The following is a 16,111-nucleotide window of genomic DNA, read 5'->3' on the forward strand; positions in this document are numbered from 1 at the left end:
GCACAATGCGCCCATGTATAAAATTATAATTTATTCTTATTACAAGAAATAATCACAAATGAAAAAAAGAGTATTACAAAATAACTAGCTATCTTGTTACTACAAGAAAAGATTGTGTTATTTCAAGATAATAAATTGTTACGAACTAAACAAATATCTTGTCTACTAGGGGAAAATACACAAATTCAGCTTAAATTACTTCTCAAGACAGAGCTGCAGGTTGAAAGTGCTCAGGCATTGTTCCTTCATCTCCCTGTGTTCTCAGACTCGAAGAAGGGCCATGCTATGCTAGCGAAAGAGTCTCCTGCCCCATGGGACTCTGGGAAGGAGGTACAGATGCTGCCAGACGCTCATATGTAGAGGGCCCCCATGTTACACAATGACTCTTTCACATCAATACTGCTGCCGCCCAAGTGTTACCCTCTTCCCCCAAACGTGCACACAAGCGTACAAGCTCGCACACACACTTGCAAAAACATGCAGGGTTCTCCCCAGGATTGTGTGACAGAGTGGTGCTGAGGTGACTGTCGTGATAGCAAATGATACTACAACCGATGCTATCAGTTTCAGACGGGCTGAAGGGAAACTGTACAAGGCGGTGCTGCAAATTCACAAGGTGGTGCAGCATCACTGTATCACAGTATCTGGAGAAACCTGAACTCACACGTACATGCCTACACACACACACACACACACAAACAAACACACACCCTTCCTTCATGCCACCATCTGAAAAAAGCTCCTCATTCAGAAGCTGCTTGCAGACAGGACACCCCGGCCCCGCTGCCCGTCCCGGGACACTGCCGGGCCTGTTCCTCTCCAGCTTCAATAACGGCTTTCATGCGCTGCTTGAGCGTGGGGAGCAACACCCCTCTAGGTTCAGGACTCAAACGCCGTTGCGGTGCAGCACTGGACCAGCCACGTGCGCCGACGCACACCAGCGCCAAAGAGTGATGGACAACCTGCCTTGTAGGGCCAGCCAATATGGCCAAAGTATCATACCACTTTTCAAGTTATTGACGGTATTTGGGTTTCCAATACAAATTACACAACACGGAAACTGAAATATAACGTAACTGTACAAAAGTAATGATCAGTCAAAGTGCAGCAATAATCAATTTCACTATTTTTATTAGGAACATGAACACTGAATGGTGTGAAATACTGAATAACATTGAAAAATTGGATAGTAAACATTCAAGTTATCAAGGTAAATCGTATAGCCTATAGCTTTAGACTACATTGTATTGGCTTATTAAGGTATGCATTAAGCATCAGCAACAGCACAAAAATCAATTGCATTGCAATATTGTTTCATATCAGTCATTGACATTTCCTTCTATTCCTATGTCAGGATTAAATGGGTGGAGTTCAATTTATTACTGGGCTATTAGGTCCAGCTCCATGACATTGAAGATGAAGGACCTGACCTAATGGCCAATAAATGTTTTTGCCTCACTGCATATCTCCTCCCATAGTTTGAGGCAAATAAAAGCATTCTGTCCCACTAAAACGTCCCCCCGAAACTGAACGAAACACTCCTCTTCCATAGAGAATCGCTGTCAGTGTTATTTTGCTGTTTCCAGTCTTAATCCCTCTACCAACATTATCCCTCCCAGGCTCCATCCATCTCCAACCCACTCTTTCTCCCACCTTCTCTATCCCTTTGTGGTGGTGCTACCTAACATTTTTTCATAAATTCAAGCTTCTATGTTTGTATAAATGAAAACATAGCCTCAGGCTACTTTCAGGTAATTCTGGGCAATAACCCATATCAACAATTTTCAAATGTTTTTTTAAGTGTAATAACAATCATTGCCACCATACAGTGCATCGGCTTTCATCTTTTTTTCTTCAACCATACCTAAACATCTAAACTTCAGAGGCCACCTGAAATTCTGGCTCCCATCTATTGGGTGTTGATATGAAATCCACTCTGGAGCAAGGCCTTGCAGCTTCCGTGTGAACACATCACATTATCACAAAAAAGATGAGTGTTATTACGTTTGAAGAGCATATAGTACGGTGCATACAGTCCTATTCCTTAATAATTTAAAAGTGCACCCAGATGCAGACGAGGCTCAGAGGTTTCACCGCTGGCGTCACTTGGCCCCGACTCCATCGTGTGTTTCCCCACGTTTCTCTGCTACTACTTTTTTACTTTCCTATTTAAGACCCAGAAAAGTACTAATAGAGCAGCATTTAGTGAGCTGTGCTATATGACTATCTACAGGATGCCCTGCCCACAGTGTGGGGGCCTGGCCTCTGGAAAGAAAGCCACAATTGGAGACAATACCAAACTTTAAAAGAATAATGACTAGTGACTACGCGGTGCTGTTATAGCGTCATCACTTCCAATCTATGACTCACCTAACATTGACATTTACTGCATTTTTTCTATAATGAAACACTACCGGTTTGCCAGTAAGTCAATTGGCTTTAAGCCAGTGCACACTAGGATACCGATATCCTTTAGTCGATTAAGCTCATTCACTCAAGATGGTGACCGGAAAACAGTGTGGGATCTGACACTTCCTTCAGTTTTCAGATTTCTCTTCCCAGCTTTAGTTCTCCAACTGCACCCAATATTCAGAGAGCTGAGCTAAAGCCCAAGCTAGTGGCCTCACCATTGTGCTCAGTGCATACTGTGGTTCACCCAGGCAGTGCCCTTTCCTGGTTGCCTGGGCGGTCGGACACAACTTTCCCCCCGAGCACTCAAGGACGCGAGGCGTCCCGCACGTCTCTCAGCTGAGAGGGAGCGGGTCAAGCTGTGAGATCATCATTAATTAATCACCGGCCCTGCCAGTAATGACGCAAACCCTTGACGCGGACCGGCGGCCTCGTCTCAGTGAAGCTTTGACTCACCGTCGCTCACGAGGCCACCTTCGGACAACAAACAGGAACCATTTTATTTTTAACCCAAACAGGCTTGCTCTTCCCCCTGGCGTGCCACAGGGTGGGCGGTCAGAGACGAGACACTGGTAAAGAAGGGCCGTACGGCTATTATTATTATTATTATTATTATTCTGAAACAGGAAAGCTTCCTTAATAATGGGCTTAGCGAAATGAGCTTGCTCGACTTTCGGACAGAAGTCACAAGATGAAACAATAACATGGAGGAGTGGCAGAGGATCGTTTTGTCATTTCAGAGGCCTCAGGCCACTCGCAAAAGATGGCTTTGGGTGGGGGGTTAGTAAAGCTAATGAATACCAGCCTGATACAACTAGGAATTTAAAAGTCAAATAACCACTTAGATAGTGGTTCTCAAACTCGGCCCTGGGAGACCACTGCGTATGCAGGTTTTCGTTCCAAACAACATTTTCAATCACAGAATTTTCACAAGCTGTTAATCTTTCTTGATTAGGTGCTTTCATGTTTTAGAGCAGGGAACCCCATTCATATCCAGAAAGGGCAAGTGTGGGTGTCGGCTTTTATTTCAACTAAGCAGTAACTCACCTGATTCTACCAATTAAAGTGCTTAGCAAAGGCTTTAGAGGTTGATTAGTAGAATCAGGTTTAACAGCTTGTTAATATTCTGGGATTGCAATTGAGGTTGGAATGAAAACCAGCATATACAGTGGTCCCCCAGGACTGAGTTTGAGAACCACTGGCTTAGATTAAACTTGATCCTTTAGCTTTTAAACACCCTCAATGACGGATTCACACATGCACCAACTTTGGTATCAATTCAATTTCAGTTCAGTCAATTAGAGAAATTAACTGAAATGGAATTAATGACACATCTGCATTGCATGCACAAATCAAACGGCTAGGGGAAGGGTGGAGGGAAAATAGTCTAAAAGCAACCCATGCCCCGTCCACTTACCTACCCACCCACCAATCGATGCACCAGTCCCTTTTTCCTTCCCTGCCACTCTCTGGACACCACCCAACTATAAGCTATGATAGGGAAACAGCATGACACTACAGCACAACAGTGGGACCAGCCCTGATAGAATTGCATTCACTATATCCTCCCCCCACAGACAATGTGCAAAACTCAGCAACTGAAATAAAACCTCAACAATCAGGTAAAGATTCTGAGCCTTTTCACAAATCTGTCTATAGTATGTTAATGTAGGTTAATGACACAGAAAATTGGGCGCCAGCATTACCTATACAGGCCATTTAAGGCCACTTCCTTACAGGCTACTGGCTCTGGATCTGGCTCTAATGATGAAGGGAAACAGTACATTCCCCAATTGCCCACAGACTATTTGCGGTCATATTTTGAGCATAAACAAAGTGTGACACTGACAACTGATACTGATGAGAAAGCAGAGGCTCATACTGATATTGTTTACGGAGGCTGATGTGCAGTGGCACACTACTCTGAAGTGATCTTCCCAGGAAGTAAGAAAGGAAGGAAGGAAGAGAGAGGGAGAGGGAGTTAGACATAAAGATAGGCAGAAACAGAACCACAGAGAGAATGCAAGAGTGAGAAAGAGACAGAATTTGCTCGACAAAAACCAAAACAATTTAATCTCCTCTCCTTTCATCCTGAAGGACTGACCACAGTTTCCTGTCACATGATTTACTGAATCTCACTTCCTCAAGCCCGCCTCCGGCTGGGCCACCGCCTCCCGTACCCAGCCACTAGGCTATGACTGACTCAGGAAGGACGTGCAGAGGTCAGTGCCCTCCAGAAACATCCAGAGAGAAAAACCAGGATCCATGCACTACCTGCACTGCCTAAGGGATGTGTTACAGCCAGGCCCTGTACCACCACAGAGCTGCTAAAGTCTGAATCAGCATGTCTCCCGTACCACCACAGGCTTCTTATAGAGGGAAAATCAGCCTGTCACCCGCATCACCACTCTAGCTCACCCAAACTTTCTGTATTAGGCTGCCATTAGCTAACCTCTGCCCAATTTCATTTAGACAAACCCTCCCACAACCACACTGCAAGAAGTAAAACGAACAAAAAAACAACAAATATGAAAGCAAATCACACAAAAAAATGCAAGCACTTTTTCCAAAAGTCTGTAGGAAACATTATAGGGAGCATATGCAGCAGTCCCAGGAGCTACGCAACATCAGTGGGACGTTTTAGACGTCTGCTCGGTAATTCCATCAGATATGCCAGAACTGCCACCTGGGCAGTCAAGCAGCTAGGCTTATCTTCCCTGCAAAATGAATTGTGAGAGCAGCATGACCCTTAGGGTATCTCCACTGAAACATTCAGATGGGATGAAACACGAGGCTCACAGTGTTCCAGTGAAAGCTCTATTCTCACCCAGTCTACCAAGATGCAAAGGTGGCGTATTAAATTCTAACATGTGAGCACGTCATTACTGCGCTGTTGGCCTATATGTTTTGCCCATAAGTCTTATGATTGCTTCCCACAGTCTGTACCATTCTCCACCCATTTGACTTCAGTATCAGTCCTCATCCTGCTGACTTTATTCCTCACAGAAAAATTTTCCTTTTCTCCCACTATAGAAGCTAGCAGGTTCCCTCTGTCTACCTTGTGCTGCTGGACATCCATCCTTACTTCGGTCTCAAGGATGCAACAGAGAAGCCCGCTCCTCTCATCAACAAATCTTAAACTTGAGCACAGGAAAGGTACCTGTCTGATGCCACTGTGTGAAGTTATGCACAAAGCTTGATTCATCATTAAAATAAATACATAAAAAACATTTTTAAAATTCTGAGTAATCATTGATTAAAGACAGTTTCTGCAAAAAGCTTACTTTACACTTTAAAGTTGCAAATTCATGGCAGGTCACCTATTACCATTACATTTAGCTAAAATCAGAACACTGATTTCAGCCTAGATTTATAAGTATCCTTCGTGCTACATCTAATAATTGAACGATTTAAAGCCCAATATAGTCCATAAATATGGGCAGCAATAAAACATCTATCCCATTTCATAAGTCGGCAACAAAAGTTATCTAAACTTTAATGGTATGAGTAATATGAAACCATATCAAAAAGTTATAAAGCAGCTGTACCAAATAGTTTCCTTAGTATTCCTGGTTGGTTCTGCATTTATGCAGACCTCAGTGATTAACTTCTGGAACCCACCATCGAACAGCACGACATGCACACCGCTTCATTTTACTGCAGTAAAATAAAACAACTCGCACTTACAAAACTAGAATTGATGAACGAGGTAAAATATGCTAAAAAGTAACAATGCATGCATAACCACGTTCACGAAGAGAAGAAAATGTAGCCATCTTGCAGCAACGTTGTGGTGTTCTCCAACGTGCAATTAGCATCACTGAAAGTATACGTGGCACGGTCAGACAACGCTCAGAGCATTATCGTGTCAGTGGCTGAATAGCTAGGTAGCTATATGCCCAAGTGAAGTTCTGTTTAAGTAAATAAAATAAAAAATTTCCACCAGTTGGAGATAACCGTTAACATTATGAAGATATACTACGGTTACTTGGATGGCTACTGTAGCTCAGTGCTACGCAATTACTACCCAGCTGGCTAGGTTTCCTACATTGCTATTTAAATAATTACAGGCATTCATTAGCTAAAACTGTAGTTACTGTAGCTAGCTAACTATAAGTAGCTGACGTAGCTAGTTAATAGGTAGCTAGTTTAGCTAGCATCTAAAATGCCTTCGTATGTTGCTGCCATAACGGTTTAGCTTATAGACTAATGTCAATGGCATTCTATGTCACTCAAGTTTAATAAACATTTTCATTATTCGTTGACTGCATGCAAACAGCCATTGGCCATCCGATCAACCAGCAAACATTTAGCTAACGTTAGTTAAAACTAAAGTTGATGCAGCCAATGTCTCAGCTAGCTAACATAACTGGCTAGTCTTATCAAACTAAGCCGCTAGCTAGCTAACCAATTGGACTACTTTTTGCAGTCTAACAATTTAAACAAATTACTTAAACCTGAGTTAGCTAGGTTTTAGCCAACTTAACTAGGCGTTTAGCCAACTTGACAAGTTAAAATTAATTGTAAAGGCCTGAACTGAACAGTTAAACATTGTATTATAACGTTACACAGCTAATTATATTTTGCATCACACACGCCTTTACGAAGGTAGTTACAGCTACCAATCGAACTGCAGAAAACTACTTCCAAGTTTAGCTACAAGACCTAGAGGCACATTCTTTGCCTCTTAAGAATTCTGGTCGTCTTTGTGTGTTGCTAAATCTAAAATATTAACTTAAATGGGCAAAACCCCAGCTATCCGCACTTATATTCAGCTGAAAAAAACCAATATCATTTCGATTTATCTAGACTAAACAGCTACTTCACATATGCGGTTTTTGAGCTGTCGCTACATTTGTTAGCTAGCGCTAACTACAAACGCATTTCCAGTTGAGTCGTGGGGGACCGCGCAGCCACGCGATGAGAATGGATTGCTAAATAGCTAACGTTAGCCACACAGCAGAAGCTAAGATAAAAAAAATATATATATATATTACCGCAATATTGCCAGAGTACCGGAGCTCACGGGCTACAATGTGGTCATGCGCAGCTCTCATGTGAATGTTTATAATTCCAGTAATTAAGTAACCGTTATAATCCTGTTCGCTTTCCCCTTTCTTTTCCAGCTATCGTGGGTGCTCCTGGCCACCCCCGTTCCCAACTGGAGTGACTCTAGCCCACTTTGGCTCGACCACACCGCCATCACAGACAGGACATGCGCACTACCAGCCTTTGCCAGCCGGGACCTGCCGTGCCGTGAGAGACTGGCAGGGGAAATGACTTGATCATTGCAAGACAGGGATATATTGCGTAACAGTTGTATTTAAAAATGATGTTTATACTGGAATGCTGCTGAAGACACTCAGATCGGCAACATTACAAGTTGATAAGCTTAGAAAACAAGACGGTGTCTGGTTTTTAAAAAAAATTTATTTATAAATGTCATCCAGCTAGCTGCCTTTACCAGCTGTATTATCAACAGGCTTCCAGTTTTAGCGTGTTCTATCTATACCTCTGGCTAAACGCTAACTTAGCTAGCTAGTTAAATTGCTAGCTAAGCAGCAGCTGAGCTGCTATATACTGTGGCAAATGGGCAAAATTGTCACGTGACACTTCATGTTGGCCAATCAGAAAAGGTAGTGAGACATTGAAGAGGCGTAGTTGAGAGAGCAAGAACCCCCCTTGTGCCAACGAATCGAAACAGCAATTACAGTCTGGTCTAGAATTATAGCACCCTCGATAAAAATGACTAAAACAAGACTTTAACAAGTTATTGTGTATTCAAAAAACAGGAAAATGATATTTTTATACAATTTTGTTTTTATCAAGTGGTATTTTTTCCACAAAAATATAGTAAAATATAATCCAAATTGTTGGTGCCTCCTCAATACTTTCTGCTCTCTCCCTTCACAAGGATAACACTCCTGAGTGGTTTTCAATAATGTTTTACAGAATTAGTGATTATATGGGTATTAGCTAAGCAACTATTAATGATCAAGTGAGCTATAGTTGGCAAGGTAGTAACTTTTGTAAGGTAGCTTGGTTAGTTTGTCAGACAGAAGGAAGAGAAAAATTTAGTTTAGAAATGATTTCAACTATTTTGGTTGTTGGTTAAAATATTATGCATAGAAAAAACATCAGTATTGTCACGACTCCGGTTCCAGATTGCCTGTCGCCGCCTTATTCCAGGTTTTAGTTCTCAAATTTAATTCCCCACATTTCGTATCTTTTTCCAGTTAATTGTTGTTTTCCCCCAGTCTACACGTGTCTGATCGTTTCGGTGATTGTCTGCAACTCTGCATGTGTTTCACTGTGCATTAAAGTTTGTGGTTTTCTTCTGTTTGCAGTGCTTGGTCTTTGTGTTCCCCTGCATGATTGTCCTGGTTGCGTGTTCGTGTTTTGCTTCTTCCCTGGTGTTGCCTTGTTTGTTTTGTATTACTGGTCAAATTCAACTGAAAAAAAGTATTGTTTACTTACCTCTGCATCCGTGTCGGTCTCTGAGCCTGGGTGCTAATCATGTGTGAGCCGTGACGAGTATATTTGTCTAGCTGGCTTGGTATCTAGATATACTGTATGAATAACATTAAAATGATTAATAAAACCAGCTAGCTGAATTTCACTGGCTAACTCCAAATCCCCTTAAATTTTAGTTGCCTTATTAACTAGTAACACCACCTCCTCAGACTTTTTTGAGATGGCCTCTAGCACCTCAGTCTTCTCCCCAGTCAATTTTGTCTCCCTGCTCACCCTACCCTCTATCTCAACATTATTTCCTTTTATAGCTAGATGTTGACCTCTCCCAACTTCATCTGTTCCACTGTTGAAAGGCCTGCTCGCTGGATCCCATGGCTACACCTGTCACAATGAGTATTATGCCACAACAGGAGTGATATGACTCAGCCTGGGGCATATATAGATCAGGCAAGCAGCAGCATTCGGTTTTAGGTAAGTTGAGGTTCAGGTGCTGGTTTGACACCGAGTTCAAAATGCCACCTCACAGTGACTGTTGTATTAAGTGGAGGAGAGAAGGGTTCAGAGGAAGTAAGTGTTATGAAGTACAGCTGGTTTCCTACTCTGTGGGTATTGGGTGATCGCAGCATGGTAAGGTTAAGGAAGTGGAATAGTGTGAGGTGACTGGGAGCTCTCCAGATTGATGCTGAAGTCCTCCAGCAGCACCAGTGTAGTCCCATCCTCTGGGAATAAGCTGAGCAGGATGTCCAGACCAGCTCATCAGTAGTTAACCAGAAGGCTGAGGAGAGGGCTCCTGGGGTTGCAATGTTGTCTGGAGTGGTCCCTGTTTTGACGAGGGCACAAAAAACTGGAGGAACAGCAGGGAGGTGTAAGACTCGATGAAAAATTAAAAACAATAGGCCCTCTGTTACTGAAAAGCTCTCACAAAGAAACAACAGAGGAGGCTGCGTGAACGTATTGCTATTCAAAAAACTGTTTCAGACAATACAAAAGTCAACCATATCTACCTTAACTAAAACTCTGACACCCATTTTAAAAACAGACAAGCCCCTTCCCCGATGACAAATACAGCTCACAATTAAGATAAACTGGTCCTATTATTTATTTCGAAAAAGCAAAAAGAATGCAATTTGTATTCAATAAGCAATGTGGGAAACATTTAAATATGTAAACGATTAGTGTAAATTTTCAGCAAAAAAAAAGGTTCAGATCAGAAGTATCAAACTGACAACCTCAGAGCACTTCTGTACTGACAACTTATGGTCCATATCCGAATCAGCACACTTGCCTGCAATTGAGTATACAAGGTGTATACAACTTCATGTTGCATGCGGTGATATTGTTATATTTTGCACTGAACACTTGTCATTTTATTGCAGATAGTGTGTCGCTATGCACAAGCATGTGTGGTGTGGTAAGCAGCACTACTTTTCCCTTGTTAATATGCCCTCTCTTGTCATCAGCTCTCCTCCCTAATACTTCCTCCTCTTGCTGGAGGTGTAGGAAATTGAATTTATCTTATATTCACACCTCCATTCCTTTGCAATATTGTACTAGTGTGGAAATTTTGTGTTCTCTTTATTGGAAACAAATTCCTTGGGTGCAATTCCCAAGGTGGCATAGTCAATGTGTTTCATAGGGGCATGATTCCCAAGGTGGCATAGTCAATGTGCTTCATAGGGACATGATTCCCAAGGTGGCGTAGTCAATGTGCTTCATAGGGGCATGATTCCCAAGGTGGCATAGTCAATGTGCTTCATAGGGGCATGATTCCCAAAGTGGCATAGTCAATGTGCTTCATAGGGCTGTGATTCCCAAAGTGGCATAGTCAATGTGCTTCGTAGGGCCATAGTAGTAGTCTCCTGATTGGACTACAATCAAACTTTCTGTAACTGAAAGTGTCACAAATACAACAGCTTTGTTGGATATGCTCAATAACTGTTCCACATTACTATACATCAACAAATATGTGAATTTATTGCCCACTCTCAGTCGAATCAAGTAACTATTCTAAACCCCCATGATGGTAGGATGCTGCAGTTTTAGCATGTAGTACTACTTATTAGCCACTAGGTGTGGCACTTAGTTTAATATCAGCGTCATTTTAAATGTGAGGTTGATGGTTGTACATTTAAGGATGCATTTGTTTACAAACCCTTAAACATTTGGAAATTCATCCAACTTAAGAAACTTTTCTTTTAGAAAAGGAGCATGCATCTGAGTTTAGGCTGACAGAACTTTTTCTTTCCATAGGCTATGATGTTATGGAGTGAATCTTTGAAAGGCTTGGCAGACTTTCCCACATCCCGTGTACATTGCAGGCATTTCTGACACCATGTTAACCTTTTCTGTCTTTGTTAGAGGTTGGGGGAAAAAATGTAAAAAATTGTCCATAGTCTAGTTATGATTTCTCAGACATCCCCATGTTAATATGCTTGGCTTAGGTACGGTATTTGATCTGTATTTTCATTGCTTTATCAGTATTTTACAAAATTGTTTAAGAGTATGTTTTAAAGCACAATATTGTCATTCAGATAGTACCTGATCATGACATGCATACTTTGAGAATATTACTGGAAAATATGAACAAAACTTGGAAAATAACGTCTTTATTCATTTTGAAATGTTCATGTTCACAGCATCACTTGAACTCTGCAGTCAAGTCTTGTGCTCACAATACAAAGGTGCATGCATTAATACATGCAAGATTACCACATTTGAACATACATATTTTGCACACCTGCATAATGATTTGATACAACATTCTTAATAGTTTATCTATGTTATGTTCTCAAGTTGCATCATCATCTGCATTGTAAAATTTAAATACAATCAAAAGCTAAAATGAATGGCATTGTGAAAGTATGACACACAGTAAAACAAGATGCATTTATTTACACAATATTCTGAATGTTACATGCTTATTTGTGCCCCTCACAGTCAGAAAACCTACAAAATGAAACCCACAATGATCAAATAGTCAGTTATGACAGTTATACAGTTTCCTTTGTCAAGGTGGTTCTCAAACTTGTCCAGATTATACACATGCTACAGTATGTATCAGCCAACAGAAGCAATACTTTTTGATGGATTGAATATTTGCATCGCTGAAGTGAATAGTAAGTAATTATGAAGTCTTGTAATTGCAAATCAATGTGAGACATTGTTACTGAAACACTGGTGATCATTCCATCATAATGATCAGGTTTTCTAATCAAAACCAGTCCACCCTATCTCCTCTGCCCAAAACCTACAGAGCTAAGTGCTCTAACAAGTTCTAATTTCTGAAGACCACTCTCTGACAGCTTCCTTAAAAATCAGTGACACACCCTTTCCTCAAAACAGAAAACATGCAGCAATAAGCCTCTGTCATGTTAGGAGGAAAAAACACTGAGAAGAGGTACTTAAAAAAAAATACCTCACCATACCATGGACCTTTTAAAATAACCATCCCAATGCCTCTAATCCTATGTGAAAAATTCACTCCTGGGGGTTGGTGTATGAGTCAGCGGTGGTCAGGCTGTCCTGTGGGCCATTGCAGCATTTCAGTTTATCCTGGTCCTCGACATTCTGGGGGATGGTCTTGTGGCTGTGGCGGGGCAGGGTACTGGAGTTGACGGACGCTTTGCGTAAAGTGGACAGGCGGTTGCGGAAGTTCTCCCCAGAGAAGAAGTACAGCAGGGGGTCAAAGCAGGTGTTGGAAGCTGCTAGGCACAGCGTGACCACCACTGACTTCTGCATGTAGACCTGCTCCTCACAGCTGACGTCACCGCGGCTCAGCAGGTGCAGGTGGATGGTGCGCTGGATGTGGTAGGGCATGAAGCTGACCAGGAAGACCAGCGTGACAATGACGATCATTCGTATGGCCTTGGTGTTGGTGGTCTTCCTTCTGTTCATACCGTTGGAGCCCATGAGCAGGGTGCGGATGATACCGGCGTAACAGATCAAGATGATGAGGAAGGGCAAAATGAACCCCATCACCAGCGAGAAGTAGTTTAGAACCTTGAGCTTGCTCTGGCCCCCACTTCCCTTAGGTGGTTCAAAGCACTTGGTCTTCTTGGTTTCTTTGTCCACATACTCCCCGGACATGAGGAAAGGAGAGCTAGTGGAGCAGATGAACACCCAGATGCAGATGCATACGATGCAGGCCTTGCGCGGATTGACTAGCCTGAGGTTCTGGACGGGGAAGACGATGGCGATGAAACGGGTGCAACTCATGGCTGTCATGAAGAATATACTGCCATAGAGGTTAACGTAGAGTGCGTAAGAGCTAACTCGGCACAGGAAGTCTCCCAGGGTCCAATGCCCCTTGTTGATGTAGTAAAACACGCGCAGGGGAAGCGTGCACACGCACAGTAGGTCCGCCACAGCAAGGTTCAGCATGTAGATGTGGAAGGCCGAACGCTGGCGGAAGGTCCGAATTAGCACTAAGAGGGCGAATCCGTTTCCCACCAGGCCAAACACTGTGATGATGGAGTAGACGGTGGAGTAAACCTGGTTGCGGAACTGATCAATGGATTCGCTTGGACACGAGAGTGTGACATTGTCATTGATTGAACTGTTTCTAGACATCACTGAATTGTGCCCTGTACAGAGAGAGATGGAGGAAAAGTTAATGCAGATGCAAAAAGCAAACTTCTATATTCCTTTTATATGCTTTTCAAACTAAGATCAAAGGATACCAGTGGTCTGCAAAGGGTACCCAGGGAATGTTCAGCAAAATATAAAAATATTTTATTTTTAATGAACATTTTGTTTAAAAAGTTTGATTTGTGTGTCCAAAATTATGGACATTATTATTAATAATCAGACATGTTTCCATATATCAATACATTCAGTTGCACAGCAGCCATAAGTGGATAATGCCACAATGGTAATTTTAGGGTATATTGAGATTAAAGTTTGGAAACCACTGGCTTGTGTAATCTTGCTTCACTGGCATCTGATGAATTAGCAAAGTATCTCTTTTCTATTTTTCTTCCCATTTTCTTATGTTCTAGGCATATATGAATAAGTTAAGTTGATTGATTCATCATAGCTAGAAAGAGCTACACGTAGTTGCTTCGGAAACTATGAATGATGCTTTTTTCTTTACTTTCTGAAACTCAACATACAGTACAATATATAACTCTAAACCTCTGACCTTGGCACATGTTGGTCATGGGAGGCAAGCTGTATAAATGAAGCTTATCAATAAGAGCATCTAACATGTTTATGTCAAAAATTCTGGTTTTTGCAATCTCTTATCAGACAAGCCTGCTACGAGGAAGTGCTCTACAACCTGCAACTTCATTAGCCACAGACAAAAACAAAACCGTAAGCCCATTTTGAAATCATTGTGCTACAAGTATTTTGCAGACAACCCATTTTCTGTTAATCGTAGTGGTTTTTGCAGACTCAGGTTTATGGGGTTTCTTTTCAACCAGCAGCCAGTTTATACCCCCCCCCCCCCCTTTTTGAGCCAATGTTTAGATAGTTCATGGGAAGTTGGTTTAGTTTACACATAAAATTGCAATTGTACTTCCTGCACAAAAAATGGTTCAATGACACTCATCATAACAGTTAAACAGTTCGCAGTGGTGTAGGCTTAAAATGAAAGGTTAAAACGCGAACTAAAACTATATAAATATGATTGGAACTTAATGATAAAATGTTACCGCGGTCAGTTGTTTAACTGTCTCCTCTGTCATTCTTCGGTGGTCCTTAATGTAAAAATGCCCACAGAAAGAGACGCATTAATGTAGCCTAGTTGTTTAGGAAGGGCAAGTAGGCTTATCGTTTTGCCTTCTGCACAAGGTTTGAACGAGTATGATTCTAACGGCGATGCTAAATAAAAACAAATTAGATGCAATGGCTTACATACTTCATCCAACTCACGGAATAAAATCCATATGCTTATAGCTCTATCTTTTTATGATTAGGCTAGGCCCTCTGTAACAATATTTAAGACAACACTTTTTTAAAATGTGCACACACTACGAGTGGTTATATGTCCTGGTCGGCAAAACTTAATGCCAAAATTAACTAGCCTAACTGAGACCAACCTTCAAGAGCGACTGTCGTGTATCTGCATTTAATAAATCAATTAGCGGAGTGGAAAACGAAATGCATACATATATCAGCCTGCAATTTTAAAAGTAGTTAAAAGTCATATAATTTCCGCCATAACATACGGATTGCCTTATATTTTAATAACAAGAACTATGTTCACTCTCCAGTGTCGTTTGGTTCCTTTCAGCATTATTGTCACATGTAGATACAAGTTTTGCATTTTAAATTAGCATGTAATCATTGGCTTACCACAGGCAGCTTTCTCAGAACAGCTGTTAACCACTGGCCGTCCCAGCATCCGAAGACAGTATTGCGGATGGTTATAGCCTATTTGAACTACTTGGTTTTTTTTTTTTTTGAAGTTGACAAGGGAGGGGCTCGTGTAGCCTGTTATTCAAATAGGATGGATAGAACACAATAATGCAGTATCTCAAGCGGTTTCTCCATAAAATTAACTAAACAGCGGTCGTGAGCTGTCTATATTTAGGCTATCACGTCGTAATCATCCTGAATTGCAAAAGAGAACGAAATCAAATAAAAATGAAAACGTGTGAAATATTGCGAACGTATTGTCCAAAGTAATAAGACGTTCTGGCAACTTTATGGGGAGTCATCCCCTATGTACTCGTTCCAGTAACCAAAACAAGGAAGAAGAGCAGAAATTACCTTTAATATCCAAGCACGATGTTTCTACTGAGGTGTACAAGTAGAAGCTCGGGATCCACAAGTCGTAGTTGCACAAAGGGCAAACCCTTTCAGAAGAAACAGGATTTTGTTGTGCGCAGCATTAACAATCACTCATAACTAATGCAGTACGCGTAACATACATATTTTAAGTGACGCCCACATCTCGTTGCACGAGGATGCTGTCGGGTCCTGGAGAGGTGGCGCGCCTACAGCTGCTTGAACTTCTGAAGCTGACTGATGTAACCTTCTGTACGCTTAACACATTGTTACATAGGCTACTACCTTAGAATCAATGTTGTTTTATTTTATTTTGAAGTCTGTGTTTAAGTATTTTTGAATATGTTATGTAAATGTGTTATGTGGGGTTGTTACAATACATTGTATTATATTTTATTTTTCATTTAATATGCTGATTTAAAAAAAAAAGCAATTTACCACAAAATGATGACGATGCTGATTATTATTATTATTATTATTATTAGCCGATATGCTG

At 41.4% G+C, this 16,111-nt stretch overlaps 2 protein-coding genes across 4 annotated transcripts in view; both read right to left on the reverse strand.

The window, feature by feature from the left end:
- Positions 1-7,723, reverse strand: part of LOC118223092 (fibronectin type-III domain-containing protein 3A-like) — a 31,442-nt gene extending 23,719 nt beyond the window's left edge. Inside the window, exon 1 of one of the 2 annotated variants that reach the window (XM_035409228.1) lies at positions 7,407-7,723. The gene's annotated coding sequence lies outside the window, so the exon portion shown is untranslated. Of the gene's footprint in view, positions 1-6,096; positions 7,357-7,406 lie in introns of those variants that run through there. The other variant, XM_035409229.1, reaches the window with a different exon arrangement.
- Positions 7,724-11,473: 3,750 nt separating this feature from the next.
- LOC118222170 (cysteinyl leukotriene receptor 1-like) lies at positions 11,474-15,739 on the reverse strand. Of its 2 annotated transcripts, none has more exons than XM_035407536.1 (2): positions 15,598-15,739; positions 11,474-13,466 (listed from the first exon to the last, which is right to left on the reverse strand). In XM_035407536.1, exon 2 carries the CDS (start codon positions 13,450-13,452, stop codon positions 12,361-12,363), a length of 1,092 nt encoding a protein of 363 aa, XP_035263427.1. In that variant the 5' UTR covers positions 13,453-13,466; positions 15,598-15,739; the 3' UTR covers positions 11,474-12,360. The 2 variants fall into 2 exon arrangements, with proteins under 2 accessions (XP_035263427.1, XP_035263426.1); XM_035407535.1 differs by lacking the exon at positions 15,598-15,739 and adding an exon at positions 15,181-15,301.
- Between the last annotated feature and the right edge of the window lie 372 nt (positions 15,740-16,111).

The sequence above is a fragment of the Anguilla anguilla genome, chromosome 3 (genome assembly GCF_013347855.1).
Source record: "Anguilla anguilla isolate fAngAng1 chromosome 3, fAngAng1.pri, whole genome shotgun sequence".
Classification (NCBI taxonomy): Eukaryota; Metazoa; Chordata; class Actinopteri; order Anguilliformes; family Anguillidae; genus Anguilla; species Anguilla anguilla.